The 20,650-nt window shown below is 41.5% G+C and overlaps 1 protein-coding gene across 1 annotated transcript in view; it reads right to left on the bottom strand.

Moving 5' to 3' along the window:
- LOC113748179 (contactin-associated protein-like 5) overlaps window positions 1–15,609 on the bottom strand; it is a 69,773-nt gene extending 54,164 nt beyond the window's left edge. The window contains exons 1-2 of the mRNA XM_027291151.1: window positions 15,512–15,609; window positions 15,289–15,426 (exon numbers count right to left, since the gene is read on the bottom strand). Coding sequence (XP_027146952.1) covers window positions 15,289–15,426; window positions 15,512–15,524 — 151 coding nt within the window. The 5' untranslated portion in view covers window positions 15,525–15,609. The remainder of the gene's footprint in view (window positions 1–15,288; window positions 15,427–15,511) is intronic.
- Window positions 15,610–20,650: the final 5,041 nt, after the last annotated feature.

Genomic DNA, 20,650 nt, shown 5'->3' on the forward strand with positions numbered 1-20,650 from the left:
ATGAAATTCATCCATTTCCATCCACTGTGCACAATGCACAATGCAAATTTTGCAGGAGAACGGCTTCAAACTGAGACCAAACTGCATCTTTAGTGCCTGACCTCACTGAACCCAACTACTGCTGCCAAATTTGTGAGCCTTGCCCTTAAGCTATATTTTTTACTTTATTTCACACATTACCAAATGTTAGCTCAACAGGCTAATTCAACACTCTGCCAAGTATTTCCCCACCAGCACAGAGCTGGCAAAGGACTAAATGCGGCCCAATTTTCTTTGGTTCACAGTGCACATTTTGACATCCGCACCTATTTCATGGTTCCAAACAATCCAGACAACAAAGAAGGGAGCAGAGGTAGAGCCGTGGCTGTGTTTATGCTGATCAAGCATCAGCATATGTTATATATTTTAACTTGTGTTTAAGATTCTGCCTGATTAGACCAATGCAAAGAAATTTATCTGTATCAAAATAAAAGTTAAAGGTCTAGTGTGTCAGCTTTAGGGGGCTCTATTTATAGAATATGACAGAAATGGAATGGAGTGTTCATAACTCTTGTTATGTTAGAATCTTTCTTGAAGGGACAAACTAAACACTTTTGCATGTTTTATGGCCCCTACAGTTTGTCCTTTTACCTCTGAAAGAATGAGAGGATGCCACTAAATCCTACACACTCCTTTAAAGCCTCATTCAAACCAAATCTGGCACTGCAGCGAAAATAGTGACACAAAGAAGTTTCTTTTAGTCTGTGTCCGATGGTTTGAGAGTAATGGCAAAACTCCACCGTGCACGTCTGCACAATACTGTTTTTGTCCGTTCTCCAGGTGATTCAAACCCCACCAGGAGAACTTCAGAAAGCTTCAGAAAAACTTCAGCTTTTTGCCAGTCAGACTTGACTAACTTGCTTACATCATTCATGTGCTTCTAACTACTATGCTAACTACTACTACTACTAACTACTTTTCTGGGTGTTTTATTTTGAAACGACTGAATTCACTACGCTGCTTCTGACTTTGGGTCAGCTCGAGCTGCTCTGTGCAGTTTGAAACATTGACTAGAATGACTGTGATTAGCTCCGGTGGCTGTAGCGCACACAGAATGTGCCTGTTGGAATTTAGCATTGAGAAAGGGAGAAAGCAGTGGTCGAGCGACATGGACAGTGGATGACAGTGAGGGAGCACCAGTATTGGGAAAGGTGGTTAATTAGCGAAATAGAAAGTTCTTTTCTGACTGTTTCATAGCCGTTACATTCAGCATAAACAAACGCATACCCCAACCCCCCTATAAACCACCTCACAACCCTGCAGTGATTCGCCGCAACACCTGATTTGGTCTGAATAAGGCCTCAGGTAGATGTAACAGGCAGAATGATGACTCATGAAGTTTTAACAACCTCGTCCCCGTCCGTGTAATCCACTGATATTTGCAGAAATGACAGAACTGTTGTTCTGTTTGATCAACAACTCAACCGATATTTGCCGCTGGCGGAGTACGTGCTGCGATGATACGTGCGTTTCATCGACTCTCTTGGAAAACGCAGACACGCGGCGCTGTTTGTACTCGTCTTTCACAGCCTGCATGTTGACAGTGTGATCAAGCTCCTGTGGGCCGCACAGCTGTGTTCCCCTCATCTCTGATCCATTGGAGATAATCCTAATCAATAATGAAATATGAAACATTGATTTAGAAATTGTTTGACACAGCTATTTGATAAGTGTGAAATCCTGCACTGCAGGTCTGATTAATTGAACAGTCAAGAGCGTTCTCAGTGCAATTTCACGCCTTGGAGTTTGACTCCACAGTTCTTAAAGGCTGAGCGTTAAAAAAAATATCATCTTGCTATTTTTCATTACTGTAGCAGCCCCTTGGTGATTACTGCTGTTGCCTTATTGGTGTGGTCAATAGAAAGTGGGTGTTGATAATCCTTTAAAACCCTCTGCCAGTAACACTGAAAATAAACACAGGATGAAACTTGTGAGCTCCACAGCTATTTTAAGCATATTCATTGCAGTCTACAGATGGGAAACTGGTGCAGAATGTGTGTGAGTTGGAGATGGAAAAGGCCTCCACTGGCGCCACATTCATCAAAATAGATTTTCTCCGCTCCCCAGGGACCTAGCAGTAATTGTTGCTCTAAATAGCCTGATATCATGTATCCACTGTGTTTGCTTTCATCTCATTAAATAACTCATTACAAGCAAATAGCATTTTCATTCACTGACCCTGCAGAGTCACCTTAGCTCTCAGACCATGGCGCAATGACAAACACACGTACAGAATTACATTTTTCATTCACAGTGACTTAAACATAATATATATTATAATATCAAAAGAGCCAAGACAACAGAAAAGACGAGTCACGTCTGTAGGGGGAAATTAATAATCACAGTTCACCGACAGTTCACTAACTGTCTGCCATAGTTGCTGTTTTGTTCTTGCATGGTGTGTAGTATTAAGATAATGATGGCTGCAATTTCTGAAACAACAAGGTCCATAATTTCAGACAGAGGAGGACACGTTTCTCATTTCTAGTCTGTAGCCATAAATTTGCCTGCTGACAGCTTGTATCAGCTAGAAAGCTAATCATGCTAATGTTGTTAGCTGTATGAGTTAGCTAACTTGGCTGGAGTCTCCTCTTCACCAGCTGAGTATAAACTCTCCGAGCATGTAGCACACAACATTGACTGATGCAAACTACCGTGGATGTGCTACTCTTTAAATGTTTCACCTGAAGGCTAATGTCGTTTGTAGTTTAGAAGTAGCCACTGTGCATACGAACTGCAGCTTAAAGCTAAATTATGTATAAATTGGTATTTTTGCAGTTTAGTGCCCCCTTTTTCAGTTTTTTGGTAAATATGCACAGTTGTACATGTGTATTTGTTAGGATTACATTACTTATCATAAAAACTAGCAAGTTGCAAACTTGGCTAGTGTCACACTGCGGTGAGGTCAAGCTGGGTTTTTGTTCTGTCTCGTCATTTCCTGTTTTATTTTGAAATTTACCTGCCCTCTCGTTTCAGGTCACTTGCCCTTCCTCATGTGTCACCGGTCTGATTGTCTTCCCCGCCCTGATTGTTTCCACCTGTTCCCCATTACCCTGTGTATATCTTGTCTGCGTCTCCCTTTGTCCTGTGCCAAAGTGTTTCGTCTTCCGATCGTGCACCACAGCCATAGTGTTTCTGCTCGTGAGTTTTTGATTCTCCTTGTAAGAGTGATTTTCTGTTGTAATTTTCTTCGTCTAGCTTTTGTTTCATAGAGATTAGTTTAGTTGTTTTTTCAGCCTCCCTTGGAGAGATTTCAGTTAATGTTTTGCAGTCTTTGATTTTTCTCCTTGTGAGTGATTTTGATTTTAATAAATTTTTCATAACTAGTTTAGAGTTTTTCCTCCTTTGGAGTGGTTTTTGTTTTCCTTAGTTAGGTCAATTTTTCATAGCCTGTTTATTGTATCACTCTGTCAAGGTTTTTGTTTCCCAATAAAGTCCGCTCACTGATACCTTTGAGTCTGGCCTGACAGCTAGCATCCAAACATCAATCGAGTGCAACAACATGAAGCTCTCGCTAATGTTAGCTAAAAGTCAGTCCCAGATTTCCTCTTTCCAGCAGATTTCTGCTTGCTTCAGTGTCCTTTTCAGTCTATTCACCTCTGTCATCATGTCAGAGGCTGCTGAGCCCGGTTTCATTGCCCCGCTCATTCAGCTCTGGTTCTGGCACAACACCAAAACCTGACACAACACCTTGCAGTGTTTCCCCTGCAACCCCTTCTTCCCAGTGGTGCAAAACACCTGTGGTACAAACCCTAACATGCTCCCGGTGCTTTAAGCGCACAATCTGCATAGCCCAGCTAACAAACTGAGCTAACATTAGCTAACAGCAGCCACAATTGGTGGCAGTTCACACTGTCTATCAGGAAACTGTAAATCACAAGAGCAGTCTCACCTGATTACAAGAGAATGCAGCATCGTGATTTAAAATGTCAACAGTGCTTTAAGTTATCAACCCTGACAATGGTGCTACCGTTAATTTTTTGGTTTTGGGAAAGGCTGAATTCATAGCATCGCTCTCATTATTGCTACATGCTCGACATGCTTCATCATGTAGAGAAATCCGACAGGCTTCCCTGCCTAGCTACGGTTGCTAAGCTATGACTGGAGCATCACTAGTCGGGGAAGGGCTTTTAGCGAGCAATCAGTTGGAGAAGAACTGTTCCAAACAGTGAGCAGAAGCAGCAGCACTGCAAGCTGTGTTATTTTCTCCATCTCCTCTCGGTCTCTAAGCTGACTCTAAGGCTCTGAATCTCTTTGGTCAGAGAGGCAGATATTCCTTTAGCTGCACTCATCAATGGAACATTAATAAAGCTAAATACTGTCTGTCACACTATTAACTGTGTTAAATTGAACATAGATTAAATTGGATTAACATATATAAAACCTCCTTCAATGATAAGTGTGTACTGCCACACTAGCATATTATTGATTTATTATTTATTCCATGGTGTGGCAGTAATGAGTTTTGGGTTTACAGCACTTTAAAATTGAGCTGTAGAAATTCAGATATGAAGAACCAGAGATGTTACCACTGTGGTGCTGGACAGGGGGAGTTATTGAATTTAAAACAAACTCTGTCCTTGGTTGCATGAAAAAGCCTGTGTTTGTGAAGTGACATCGGCTGAGGGACTGTACAGAAATGATTGTGGTAAACAGCAGAGCCCTCTCCAGGGTTGTAAACGTTTTCTTTTGAACGCTCCTGTTTGACAACATTGATGTTGAGAGGAAAAGATGTCAAAGAACAGTCAGTGTCTTGACTTCCGGAGCTTTAGCCGACTTTGACCGGGCCTGCGTCTTTCTGACAGAGAAACAAAGTGTACCTGGAATGACAGGCAACTTGTCTGTCACTCAACGTCATTGTTGCCCTGGATAGAGGCAACTCATGTAGAAACAGGCTGCCCAAATACAGACAGGCCATGAGTGGATCAGTCCTGTCAGTGGCAGTTGCTGTCCCTCCTGGTGGGGACTGTCTGAACTGAAACCACGTTCAGCTGACAAGGGCAGAGGACACAGAGTAGAGTTATTTTTCGCCAATGTCTATGAGCTGATGTTTGAATCCTTAATATAACTAATGCAACTGTGGTCTTCACATAGTGACTCCTTGTTTCCTTAATGCTCATGATAAGAGTAAAATTGATGCCAAAAAAAAAAAGCACAAATTAGGGAATGAAAAAATGACCAGAATGCAGTTAACACTCAGACTCTCATGGGTGAAGTGACACTGCTGCACGCGTGTTAAAGTAGAATCCACTTGCCGAGCAGCTTGCATAATTTAGTTTTCTTTATATTGGTTCAACGGTAATCTGTGAAGTAAATGTTTGGTTTCCATAAAAATAAATATAGTACACAGTCTGAAAAAACCTGTGTTGTCCTTTCACCAAATGACCGTGTATGGACTGAATGTATAATACAGACAAACATGCTGTAGGCTGGAAATATCCCTGAAATTCTTCCACAGCACGACTTATTGGATCGGTTATTTTGACAATATGAAAAAAAAAACATTATGGGTAATACATGATTTTATCATGTAGACATCGATGACTTGAGTTAAGGATACTTTATAAGTTGATGACACAATTTAGAGAAAAGTGCGATGTTGAAAACACCCGATATTCCTTAAATGGTCATACAAACAAACACGTCTGAATTCAATACACTGTCATCAGGCTGCTGCCTTATTTTATTTGTATAACACAAAGTGCCGAATGTTACAGCAGTCAAATAAAACAGCTGCCCTGCGGACGTCTGTTTTGACCAAAGCAATTGTCTAAATAACACTGCAACATTCAACATTACATTTCAATTGAAATACAGAATGTTTGTTGCAGTCATACAACGCAGCAAAATAAAATGAAATGCTGTTTTTCCAAGCAGAACAGCAGGGGACGCACACACCTTAACCTCAGCCCCCCCGCCCCCGGTGGTCTGCCCCAGACTTTGTCAGCTCATATATACGCCCATGACACACAACATGTCCACAAATTCTGAGCGTTAAATTGATAGAATTTGTTTAATCACGTTCCCACAGTTTACTAGTTTAGTTTACTATGTGGATGGAACTTTATAAATGTGTGCACACATGAATTAAACCTTTATATAGAAGTGTGCCTTCATTTATTTAACTATGGTCTAAAATGCCAACGCAGGATGAAATTAATTAAATTTTTTAAAGTCAGACTGACTTAACTTCAGCTTATAATTACCACACACTCCTTCTTCTGTGACCCTGTCTAGGCCTCGTCATTTCTGTATGCTCCCTAAAGGCCTACATGTTTTGGGAAAAGACATTAGGTACCTGTTTTTCATGATTTAATTCTGCACAGTTCAGTGAGTAAAAATGTTTGTTAATGTTTTATTAAACATTAATAAAGCCATTAATTAACTTCAAATGTTTGGTGAAAGCGGCCAAACCTCCTCTCTCAGCAAACTGCCTTCAAACACTGATGAACCTGACTGGTTCTATCAAAGCTTCACTGTGTGATGTTGAATAAATGAGACGTCTGCTGCTGGTTATATTTCCAGTGTCCCGTCTGTCCTCAATGGCTTTTACTGATAGCAAAGCTTTGTACAAACCTGAGATCCTATGGCTTAAATTCTAATCCCAAACATCCAGATCATTCAAAGATTAATGGGGATAGAAACTAAATATTTTGACCCCTTCACAAAGACTCAGCGATCAGCACCCAACAAAACATCTGATAGCATGACATTATCCTCCAGAAGCTTCAAATATGGATTGTAGGTTATTTGTCTCTGTGACATCACCACAATAAAGTCACATGATGTCATGGTCATGTAAAAGAAAACATCATCAGCATACGCTGTGAAAAGTGCTGAGGTTTGGAGAAATCTTTTAATATACAGCTTTGATTTAGCTCATAAGCTGTACGAAACAATAAGCTACCCACAGAGTTTCTTTCCTATATTTTTTCCCCTATAGTGTGTAGAAAATGTACAAATACAGTTTAACCTGCCACCATTGTTCATGGAACTCAATATGTAAAATATGTATATGAGAAAAAATGTGCAGTGTGTGTGAAAGTGTGGACATGCTTCTAAGATCTGTAGTGGAGGCATTATGCACATACATGTATTCTTATTCATATTCATATGCAGGGTTCAATCAATCAAAGTGCTAGTGCAACTTCATACACTAATACCTGTGCTAGAAATCAATGAATTAAACAAAAATAATGGTACATGTGGCACATATAACTCTGAGTACTGTAAGACTGATGTTGATTGATGTACATGTAAGCTTTTATTTTGAATCACTGAATTAGTCCTGTTCTCATTCCAACACTGTAGTATAATATAACTAGATCAATGGACTGTAAGTACAGTATATGTGTGCACGGTACAACCATAAATATAAATATAAATATTTTATTTATTATATAAATATAATAAATGTAGTTTTTGGCACTGTTCCATGTCAATATGTACACCACATTTAATCAAACACAGTACTGTAAGTGTTACCATTTAATGCAACTTTACACCTATTGTACTTTTTACTCCACTACTGAGTTCTGACAGCTTTAGTTACTTGTTACTTTTCAGTGTACAGTGTATCCTATCTAGTGAAAACCACGTATCTCCAAATGTGATGATCTGTAGTCAGGTAAACTGACGGTGTTCCTATATGTGCTGAGTAAAGCCTTCTGGGTCCACTGGAAACGCAACATTAATCAAAAACTATAATAGTAAAGCACTGACAGGGACCATGTTACTGCACAAAGTATTTTAACCTTTTATAATTTATTTACATTTTCACACAAGTTAGGTTTTAAATGCAGGACTTTTTACCTGTAGTGGAGTATTTTTTACAGTGCGGAGAGGTTTTCCCATCTTTACTGTCAAACACTGCAAATGTATCCGCCTTTTCTCATTCTCACGTTCTCTTTTAAAAAACGATCCTGACTTATCAGACAAATCTTGACAGCATATGTATCAAGTCATCATTCTCACCCCCGCTGTATCCTTTTCCCGCATGCAAAGCAGAGCGAGTGATCTCTCACAAAGTGATGTCTGCAAAATTATCTATCAAAAATATCTCAATAATTTTTGGCCCAGTTGGGAAACTGGTTGACTCGTTCTTTCTGGCCCGGCATGACTTCTCACTGGCCCTGGAGCCTCGGGTGGTCCTTCTTGTTGGTCCTTGATGTGTGTGTTCACATTAGGGGAGTAAAGATGAACTGAGACGTATTGGAAAACTGAGAGAGTCAGTTCTCTCTCTCTATCTTTTCTCATACACTGTGTGTGTCAGTGTATTTGACCTGTCACTCTGCTCCCAGCTCTTACGCTCCCTAATCACATACTTGTCAGACTATCTTGTCCAACGCTGCCTGAAATCTTCCTCTGACATTAGCATTCATCAAAATGTAACAATTGTGTTATAATATGCCAAGGCCCCACTGCAGGGGACAGGGTCATGTACCTCTAATACATAAAATATGGAAATGCCTAGAACTTGTGCGTTCTCCTCAATATTGCGTGTTAAAATAAAGACAGTAACTAAACCAGCAACAGTGAACATAAACAGCTATGCCCGGCTAGCGTCACCTCAGGCCTGAGCTGCTGATGCTGCTTCTGACTGACCAAAAATCTGACAGGTTACTGAAACCATGTGCTTTATTTACAAGGGCACGCACAGTGTAATTAAAAATAGTAAATTCAATAGTCCGACACTTACCCAAGGGACATTTTGGTGAAAAAAGGAGGACCGTTGTAAAACTTGTCTGGTTTTACAATAAAAAAAAACTCCAAACCAGGAACGGACCATAAAATAGGGTAACAGAAGATTAAATTATACTGTATACAGTAAAATACTGCTATATATCGTGGCAAACATGTATTTCATGTGGCATACATACAATATTTCCATGTTAATTACATGAAAAAAGTGTTTCTTTTGATGGAAAAAAAAACATGTGTTTATATGGTAAACTGGTAATACAGTTTGTGTGTACTTTTGTCTATGTTCATTCATAGCAAATTTACAGGGAAGTATTTGTAAAGTAAAAATTAAGGGAAATAAAATGTATCTACAGCCTCAATTAATTGTGTATAGTTTTCCATATCTCCATTTGTAGGTCTATTTCTTATTTTAATATAGAAATCATGTTCTTTTTTTTTGCTTTTACATAGTTTTCTATTTGTAAAGATTTTAGCACAGGTTTCATTTCTTCGCACTTTCTTTGCACATGTCAAATAAATATGCACATATTAACCTTTTTAACAGGTTTAATCAAATGCAGATTCAGCTTGTTGGTTTAACTTTAATGCATGTTTACTGTAGCACAGGTTAATTGAGTTTGTCTGAAAGAGCACACTACTTTACGTTTTAAGCTTAATATTATTGACGTATACTCTTTGTGAGCTGTATTTGTTTCAACGTCATGTTGCTGGTTTTCTCTTCCTCACACGGTTCTTTATTTGTTCGTACCTCTGTGTTTTTCCACTGAATATTCTGTTCAGTTACTCGTGCTTCTGCAGAGAAACATGCCGTCTGCTGAAAGCTGAGAGGGAAAGTGTCAGCGCCGTCACACCACTCTGTTCTGCCTCATTTACCTCCTGATAAATTTATCAGGTCCTCATGAATACGAAGAACAGCAGGAGCTCCTCGATTGGCTTGCTATGAAGCGGCGTGCCACCTCCGCTCGAACATGCACTCAATGGGAAATAATTTGCTGTGAAGTGTCTGCTCACTGAGCTAATTGAAAGCATGAAAATTTAAGTAAATAAAACAACATATAGGCAGGGCGCTGAGCTGAGGCGCTGTTGCCACAGATGCTCGGTTTGTATGAAGATGGCTGCCGGTGCAGCGTGCGCACCACCAGCTGTGAGGGAATCTATGAAAGCAAGCGCAACTATATTTCACCCACAGAACCTCTGTGAAGAGTGTCAGAATCAGACAGCATCGTGGTAACAAAAGCCCCCACTGTCTCCAGCCAAAGCAGGCTTAAAATACCTCACAGCGACGAACATGCTTTCAACTCCAACTGACATCCTGAAATGTTTGTTTTTCTATTTGTCCATTATATGAAGATGGGAAAAATATGTTTGGCGATTCAACACCATGCAGCTGAATTAATGTTCTAACAATATTAGGACGACAATCTACTGTTGCTTTAAGAAACGATGACGATGCTCCACCGGTCTGCGCCTCCTGACCTGAGGGAGGAGACACAATTTTCTATCTATTTAGTCCAAAAACAATAAAAGCCTGCAGGGTTATGAAGTTGTAAATTATTATCTTGAGGATGGAATCATTTGCTGACTCAGCCAGTGAAGTGGCAACATGATAGCACATGTGCTATCATCATCCCGGAGTGCCACATTAAAGGATGCGCCTGGTGATATTCTATATATTTCTTGTTGTCAAGAAACCTCATGTGCACAGCCAAACCAACAAAGAATGGATCTACAAGTACGAGCAAGTACTGTGTGTGTTAGTGTGTGTGTGTGTGTGTGTGTGTATCCAGACACTGATATATCGTATTGCTCTGTGCCATTGAGCTCCATTGTTGTCCAAAAACAATCAATGAGCCACACTGTTGCACTCTGTGACATGTCTCTCCATTGACATGAAAACACACAACACACACTCTTTGTTTTTGTCTCAATCCCACGAACACCAAATGTGGCTCAATATGCTGCTGAAAATAGTTCCAAAAGAAACAACGCTGTTAAAAACTACGATGCCTAAACCCTTTTTATCCACTGAAAAAAATATCTGTGAAGAGATAGCCATAACAATGTAGAACAATATAAAATATCACCACACTGATCCTGACAAAATAAAATATTACTCAATAGCCTATGTCTGATAGTGTCCATAATTATAGATCAGAAATATACATGAATACATTGAAAATAATGTGATCTGGGGCTAAAACATCCCATATAAAATTAAAACTTGACTATTATATCAAGGGTAGTAGTAGTTGGCAGAGAGTAACCGGTGTGTTGTGAATCGTGGTCCGCAGTGCGCAGATAGCATGACACTTACAAGTGTGAAGGTTTGAACACAGTACACTTACTAGACTTAAAAGCAGGCAGCCAACAGAGAACATATTGTAAGAACGGGTATGGAGTCAATCCTATGTCAAAAACGTGTAATGTTGTGTCAGATGGGGCCGAAAGAAGGAGTTCAAGTATTTTGGGGTCTTGTTCAAGAGTGATGGGAAAACAGAGCACAAGATGGACCACTTTACCATTGTGGGGAGCATCTGAGCCAGAAGGCAAAGCTCTACACTTTCCAATTGATTTACATTCCAACCCTCACCTATGGTCATGAGCTTTGGGCAGTGACCAAAAGAATGAGAATGGACTCTTTAGTTGGGTGAACTGCTGCTGCTCCACATCAAAATGAGCCAGCTGAGCTGGTTCGGGCAAGGAGGCCACATCCCTTTTAAGGTGTTCCAGATACGTCCAACTTCCAAGAGACTCCAGAGCAGTTCCAGAATTGCCTGGAGGGACTAGCAGGCCTCGGGATGCCTTGGGATCCCCCCAGGAGGCGCTAGGATGCATTGCTGGGGAGAAGGACACCTGGAACACCCTGCTGGATGTTGTATCAAAAAACAATTCCCCAAAATCACAGATTACCCACAATGATAAGAGATTTCACTGTCTAGTGCTGTTCTCAGAATCTCATTTAATGCTTTATCTTCACATGGCAACTTGGTTAAGGTAAGGCAAACATGCTTAATATAAATGATTAACATTAATTGCAGGTTTGTACCACATGGTCTGACTGATAGAACACTGACATTACTGTTTTATGCCAATACTGTTTAACCCTCTAGAAATTGTGAGCCAGTCAGTCCTCCCTGCGGACTCTTCAGCGAACTTCAGTTGACATAGAAGAAGAGATACTTCATTGTGGCTCTAAGTATTTTTCAAATTTGCAAAAAGAATTCATATAAATATCTCTAGAAGTCTTTCCTCAGAACGTCCTGGACTTTGAACGTAGGCTCACGTTGGCCCTCACAAAGGAAACTACTGAAGGTCCAAAGCCTGCACTTTCTGCTGCGCAGAGCCGCTGCACTCGGTAATGCAGAGTCTGAAAGCTTCTGATGGGAGATGTATCAAATGCTTGTGGGGACAAGAGCAGAAAATACCTCTGCTCGTCTCTTTGTAGAGGCGGGGAAAGAGCAATAGGATGTCGTCCTCCGAGAGAATGCGGCTGCCATTATCTGTGTCACCTGACACAAGGCCACCGAGAGCAGCCATGATGGATGTCTGCTCCTCTCCTTTTGTTTCTCAGAGGTAAATATGAGAGCAGCTACTTGTCCTCCAGGAGCATCTCACCATTTCATCTCAGCACAGCGTGTCAATTCTGATCACTAGATGCATTTGAGAAGCACAGGAGCATCATAAATGAGTAATGCAGCTGTCAGTTTAGTTCAGTTCATTGGCTTACATCACTGACATAAACTGCGTCTATACACCAACACAAGCCCGGTGTCATAGCCGCCCCCAGAGAGCAAATACAGAACAAAAGAGCAAATGATGCCATGCCTGTGGAACAGTATTCAGCTGCTGGTGGAGGTCTGGGCAGAGAAAAAGAAACTTAACAAGCGAATCTTTGACTGTGTCTCAATTTAGGTATGAACCTGCACTCGAATTGACTGCTTCTAGGACGAAGCCTCAAAAAGCTTTGACCAAACTAACTGCCAGTGATCAAAATGTAAGGAGAGAAAAATTGTGTTTTGAAAGTTTGTGACAAAGTTTCGATTTGAGCAGTGTGAGCGTTGACTGATTGACACGTGTTTCCTCCTCTGGGATTTCGGTAACTGTTTGCTGAAACTGTTCACAACTGCAAACCCATACACTCGACTCTGCTGCTGCTGACAGCTCGGTATGTACTCGCTGCTGTCCAGACTTCCTGAACATACTGAACTGCAGCCAATATGCTGGAGAACACCGAACACACTGACTGGAAGCTTCAAGGCTTGCAAGATTCATCCCTGTACCGCAGTCAGACAGCAGGCTTGAGTACTCGTTAGCCTGTGGATGGTGTTCCTGCTGCCTGCAGAGTTTGCCGAGACTCTCTGCCGAAACTTTTAGAAACCGGTTAAGATCCCGGAACAGTTTGCAAGACGTGTTTTAACAATGAAGCATTCCGAATATACTACAGCTTCCGATGACTCACACTGACCGGCTTCTCCATAAATGAGAAGACCACACAACACACACATGGAAGCAGCAGCTACTCCCACTTCAAAGCTTGACTGGTGCTAACAGCTGCAGCTGTTCTATCAAATCAAATGTGCTACTCCATCGTGTTTAAAGCCTCAGCAAGTATACACGCAAATATATACACATACATATAGCAAAGAAGGTGATGCATCCAAAACCCCTTATTTAGTTTTGTTAAAAAAGATGGTTTAAGAAGACGGTTTCTTCCAGCTTTACTTTTGCAGTAAAACATAGAAAACGTCATTTCTACCTGCAGTACACAGCAGTGAGCTGCAGAGAGACAAACATGGGGACTGTTTTAAAGTGCACATTTCTTCACGTTGGATGAATACAGTTCTGTAGAGGTGGATGTCAAAAAAACAAAATCATTTCATTTCATTCACAATCCTCTGACTCCACAGCCTGCACTTGTATTATATTACACATATTTATATCTAGATTTTTCAAGTTATTGTCGCAAAGCTTGCTGAGATATTTCTAAAAACAATAAAAATACATGAATAGTTTGGTCGAGCGAGGATGGAGAGACATTTTGTTCAATCCGGATATATCAACAAATCAGCACAGTTTATACATAAATATTATTCACGTACTCTGAACTAATGAAAAGACGGCACGGTGCCGATTTATACTAACCTGCCGCTCAGATACTTTGTGAGTTTCAGAACTGTGAACCACCACAGACTGAGGCGACTTTAAATCATCACTCTAATCATCAGAAATATATGTGAAATATAAAGCGTATGTGACGGGAGATATGCAAAAATATATTCTATATTTACAATATTTATATATATTGTATATATTTATATACAATAAACTACTTTAAGGAGATTCCAACCTTGTTTTTATTGATTGGAGTTTACTTGAATTTATTGTTACTGAGGAAAATAATTTAATGTGTTGATTATTTTCTCATCATTTATTTGTGAAAAACAAATTTTTGGGGGAACAACTTACAATAGATAATTTTAGATGGTTGTATGTGACTCGTGAATAAAGTGGTCAGTATTTTCATGGATATTTTTAAAGTAATCATGACCCTATCAATATTTCTGCCAGTCGGTGCTTCAGTAAATCATCATTATCCACTGTACATATTCCTCCATTTAGCTGCTTATTAAGGATCCATGAATTATCACCTCCTTCCTGTTTCCTTTCACACTTCACCTCACTGCAAAGTGTGATCTCACATTTTTAACTTAAAGATGAAGAAGACAATAAATCATACTTGTATGATTTCTTCTGCCGCTTGGTGCATGCTGGTATTTTGCTCCACGTTGCTCATGCTGTTAATTATGTTAGAAACACTGTTTTGTTGGAATATGAGTGAGAAGTGTCAGGCAGGTTCCCCCCTCACCATCACTTTCATGTTTCACCCTCCTCCATCTCTCTCTCTCTCTCTCTCCCTCTCTCTCTCTCTCTCTCTCTCTCTCTATCCCTCCTCCCCCCACAGGCACAAAGACGCACTCTAGCGGCTGTGGAAACTTCACCTGGCTCTAGCCTATATTTCTGTGGACGCTGTTCTCACAGCAGACTTCAGTCTTCATGCTCTCCATCACAGCTCAAACTAACTATTTTACTGGATTTCTTTAGAAAAGCCTCATAAAGCTCTGTGACAAATAACTTGAAATGTGTTAAAAAAAAAAAAAAAAAAACAGAGGGCTCCAGGCTGCAGAGCTCCTTTCTTGTGAATGAAATGATGCTGCTTGCTTGACCTTCATCTCATGCTGAGACTTAATTGCGCTCACAGCGAAGACATCACCAACTCTCTCATTCATGCACTGTGCCGACACTAAGTAGTGCAATCTCTGTAGACGCTGTGTCATCACTAAAGTCAAATCAGGAACAACAGAGGAGACTCTTCCTCCGCCTGCAACAATCTGAGGACGCAGCAAAGAGCCGCGGAGGGTCTGAGCTTGTTACCACACGCAGGAGCCGCCCCGTTATAGAACCTCTGCTCTCTCGTTAAGACTGCGAAGTGAAGTCAGAGGTGAGCTGTAGGTGAACACAGTCAGTCAGTCAGTGCAGTGTACTCACAGTGAGTGGCGGCGGACGCAGCGCTCAACACGCTCAGTGTGTGGAGCCAGATGAGGCGCAGCGATAGATCCATCTTCCAGGATCCTGGATCAGGACCGGACTGTAGTATATCCGAGCGGAACCGCAACGGGTTGATCACTGTTGGTGAAGAGCGAGAGTCAAAGAGAGAGAGGGATAGAGAACGCACGCAGAAAAGAAGGAGAGAGGAGTCCTCCTCACTCACACGCGTCCAGCATGGAGGGATGGAAGTGGCGTGAAGGAGTGAGATGCTCTCACGTCGTCACTCCGACACTCCCTCACTGTGAGCTACATCCACCTCTCTCTCTCTCTTTCTCTCTCAGCCCCCCCCCTCCTCTACCTGTTTAATTGGCATCTCTCTCTCTCTCTCTCTCTCTCTCTCTCTCTCTCTCTTTTCATCGCCCAATTTCAGTCTTTATTGGCTGAGAAGAAACAGTGCGTGATGCCCATATATTCACTATAAACCAATCATGGTTAAAAAGAAATAAATAAAATGAGTCACAGGGGTCCAGAGCTGCACAATCCACACACTGTTTGCAGGCTGCAGCTCATCAAAGATCTTTATGCAGCTCATGTTTTGGACACAAAGCTTCTCTCTCCCTGGAGTTTGAATGAAAATGTACTGGTGTGACTGGTGAATGAATTAAAAAAAAAAAAAAGCAATGAGCAACACTTCTAAACATAAATGAATTAAGGTCTAATGACAGTCAAATGGATAAATATGTGTAATCTCTGTGTGCATTTGGATCCAGCTGTAAACATGCCTGCTGCGCACACATCAGGATCTCTCCTCTCCTCCTCTGTTTGTGGCTGTAAATCATTGCAGCCCCTCAGAGGCAGACAGCTCCTTCACTCTCACATAGGGTCGCGTCTCGCCGCTGACCTGAGATCTGCCAAACTCTCGCCCATGGGACTGAACTAAATTAATATTTGCAAAATAAATACTAGTAACGTTTACATGAAAAAGATGTCTGTGTGCAGTTTGGTATATTATTATGTTGAATCAAATTTGAATTATAATATCAGCTCAAAATCAATGAGTAGAATGTAATAATATTTTATCAGTAAAGTCAACAATGTTGAAAAAATTGATAAATTCTCTTTGGTTTTAAACGCTGTACACCACGTGGACGTTGATGTCTGCCGCAGCCGCCGTCAACCGCCATCTGCTCAAGCTAAGAGACTTTAACACTTGCTCCAGCAGTTGAACATTGTTTTGCGTTACTGCGAGTTACCTAACAAGTTTACTGGCAGTATATTAGGTTTAATGTAGCCTGTATCGTGATTCAAAGTCAGAGCTTCAATGCCTCCCCCACCTTAACTAACTATCTCACAGTGGAGCGAGGCGGCAAACACACGTTGTTCTGAGAGGTGAGAAAATAAAAGTTATATTGACTGCACTTGTTATCGGGTATATTGTACTTTTTTTTTTTAAACTTTGTCTGGCGTTATGTTGACAGGACATCTGATAATATGCTTTACACGCCATGCTCTGGTTTTCTCGATAAAGTCTTGTGTGTTACATCGGTACCAAGTTCTGTTTTCAGAGCAGGTGATAAGGCTGGTCTGAGATCAGCAAAAGCCAACCTGTCCAGTGGCATCAGACTAGCAAAGAGGCCGTATAGCAGCAGGATAAACCACCACTTCACCAACAGCAGAGACACAAGGAGCCTGTGGCAGGGGTTACAGACCATCACGGACTATAAACCTCAACCACAGACCTGTGACAACGACATCACGCTGAACGATCTGAACAACTTCTTTGGACGGTTGGAAGCTGACAACAGCACCCCTGCACGGAAGACACCACCTCCTCCAGATGACCAGGTGCTGTCCCTGTCTCCAGCCAGCGTGAGGAGATCCCTCTCCAGGATCAACGCTCGCAAAGCTGCAGGACTTGACAACATTCCTCTTTGTGTGCTAAAGGACTGTGCAGAGGAGCTCACAGATGTCCTCACAGACATCTTTAACGCCGCCTTGTCCCCACATGCTTTAAGAGCACCACTATCATTCCGGTTCCAAAGAAGGCCTCCATCATCATGAAGTGCTTTGAGCGGTTAGTCATGCAGCACATCAAATCTGTCCTCACTCCTTCCCCTCCTTCCCTACCAGTTTGCATATCGGGCCAACCGTCCACAGATGATGCAATCTCCACCGCCCTCCACTCAGCTCTCACTCACCTGGACACTTAGGACTCTTAGTATATGTGAGGATGCTGGTCTTAGACTTTAGTTCAGCTTTTAACACGATCATCCCCCAGCAGTTGATTGAGAAACTGGACTGTCTAGGACTGAACACCTCATTCTGCAACATGATTGTTGGACTTCCTGACCGGAAGACCACAGGCAGTCCAGGTCAGCAGCAACACATCCAGCACCATCATGCTTAACACAGGGGCTCACTAGGATGCGTGCTCAGCCCCCTACTGCTGACCTATGACTGCACACCAACACACAACAGCAACCTCTTAATCAAGTTTGCAGATGACACTACTGAGGTGGGGCTCATCAACAACTATGAGACAACAATCTCTCTCTCAAGGCGACGAAGACGAAGGAGATTGTTGTCGACTTCTGGAGAGCCTCCACCCAGCACCCTCCACTGAAATCAACGGTGCTGCTGTGGAGAGAGTGAGCAGCACCAAGTTCCTGGGTGTGCACCTCACTGAGGACCTCTCCTGGAGCAGCAACACCACATCACTGGCCAGGGAAGCTCAGCAGAGCCTCTACTTCCTCTGCAGACTGAAAAGAGCCAGAGCACCAGTCCCCATCATGCACACCTTCTACCGGGGAACCACCGAGAGCATCCTGACCAGCTGCATCACTGGTACGGCAGCTGCACTGCATCCTGCAGAAGGACCCTGCAGTGCATTGTGAGAGCAGCTGAGAAGATCATCAGTGCCCCCCTCCCCTCCTTCCAGAACATTTACAACATACCTGGCCCGCAAAGCACTCAGCATTGCGGGTGACTCCACCCATCCCAAACACCGCCTCTTGCATCTGCATCAAATACAGACTGATCTGCATCAAATGTAGAGTCCTCTGCTGGAACATTATCTTCAGTGGACACCATTATCCTGCCTAGATGGAGAAGCACCACAGAACGATGTCACCCATGGCCAAAGCAGTTCCCCATTCCACAGTTTGTATGAGACTGAGATGTACCTTGAAAGAGTCGATGAAGACTAGAGGAAGAATGGAACACTTCTGACTGCCTCAGTGGTCAAGGCAGACATATTGGAGAAGTTGGCTGAAACGATATATATGTATACAGATATGTGATGTTGCTGAGGGATTTGTCAAGAAATATCCTGCCTGAAGGAATCTGGCTCCTTCTCAGGCTACTATGGCTGGCAACAAAGCTTCACATACAAGATGGAAAATTATCGCACCAAACTCAGAGGCTACGGTGTTCCTGGGGTGATGTGCAATAAAGCGCAAGAGCCCTGGAGACCAGAAATCTGCAAAGAATGTGAAAAAGCCTTGAAAGGCAGAAGTAAACTATCTCCCACCATACCAAGCAGGAGAGAATGAGGAGAGTCAAGAACAGGAAAGGATTCAGTTACTAACTGAAGTAAGGGAAAGAGACAAGAACAAATTTATCCAAAAAAAAAAAGATGGCCAAAACTTTTGCACACTGAAGAAATGAAATTGTTAACCAATCACCCACCATAGAGGACATCAAAGCCAGATGGCCAGCTCTATTTGAGGCATCTAATGTGAGTTACAAGTATATGGTAATCAGAAACATTCCTGAGGGGTCAGCTATATTATACAAATTGTGTTAAGTGACTGTCATCTCATAAATTATGCTTTAGGTATTATCAAATATAGTTTACAGGCTACATCAATTTATCTTTTAGATCCAGGATGAGTTTCACAGAATTACAACGGTGCACCTGGAATCGAAGTTCATGTCCAAGCTAGATGAATAATCTCCCAGGCTTCTGAACCTCTTCCACTCAGAGGATAGGACCATGGGATTGAGGTTGCAGACTGTCCTACTGAAGGTATCCTAAGTTTGGCCATATTAGGTTTTTAATCTATATTTATATTAAATCTGCAGGAGGAAATGTTAGCCTGTGACTGTCTATAAAAATCTGTATTAAATAAGTGCATATCTTATCTTATCTTTTAATTATAGCAGTTTGTATGACCACTGAATTAGACATTGTTTATCACATGTTCTCAAAAATGTGATGCAAAATGTTTTCATTTTCATAAATAATGATTATAAATAATGTGCTCTATATATGTTTTACATTACTCTGCTCTTACCAGTGTATTTTCTGGTTAAATGTAAACGTCTGACTCTTTAAGCACCAGCTGCCACTCACTTAAATGTTAAAATAGAGTTATAATGATATTGCTTCTTTTCCTCTACTGTAAAGGTACGACCAGCAGCATATCTTATCATAAAACATAGTATCAGGGAAGCAGCTAGTTTGCCCAAAGGTGACAAAACTCACCTACCAGCTCACCATATGTCCACTGATAAACATAAGATTTAAAATGTTTTAGTTTTTTGGAACTTTCTTTTCATTTCCAGGACCTCAGTTAAGACAGGACGTCTTTCATAAGACTGGTCTCTCAGACAGGACATAAAGGACACTGAAGTCTAAGCCTCCTAGTGTTAAAAACTGCACCATTACCTTGAGTAATACTGTATTAATTTATGTTATTTCAGGCTCCTAGCAGTCCTAACATCAACATAACCAGACACATTGTCATCTGTCTGATGTTGTACCTTTGGGAATCTGCCGAACAGCTCTTCAAAGAGTATAATGTAAGTTGAAATGCATCTCTCTCTCTCTCTTAATCACTATTTATTTAGGACCATCTTCTTTAGCTGTACAGTCTAAAATACAAAATGTCGTTATTTTAGGCTGCCGATCAAGACAGTGTGGCACAGGACCTTGCTGTACAAAGGATGAAAATTTACAGCATCCAGACTAATCTGTCAGAGGATACAGAGGACATCGGAATCGTGATAGATGGAACAAAGGTCCTGACTGCACTGGGTAACTTTCCAAGGGCTTGTGCCATGCTCATTGGTTTGACATATGCAATGAATCTCGCCTATCCCAAGGAGCTCAGGTACACTTTTGAAGCCTTTCAGAAACTCTTCCTTAAGCTGGACTGTTCAAAGCTTTTCCCGAAAGTGAACAGCCTCAAGAGCAAGTTACTGACTTAAGAAAGGAACCCTAAATACACTGGAGTGCTCAGTTACTCTGTGCTGCATTTAAGTGTTCAAGTCTTGTTCAGAAATAATATGCTATCCATACTCATTTGAAAGGTGTGATGTTATACTTTTTGTAGTTTGGCATTCCAGAAGCAACGAGTAA

The sequence above is a fragment of the Larimichthys crocea genome, chromosome XVIII (genome assembly GCF_000972845.2).
Source record: "Larimichthys crocea isolate SSNF chromosome XVIII, L_crocea_2.0, whole genome shotgun sequence".
Classification (NCBI taxonomy): Eukaryota; Metazoa; Chordata; class Actinopteri; family Sciaenidae; genus Larimichthys; species Larimichthys crocea.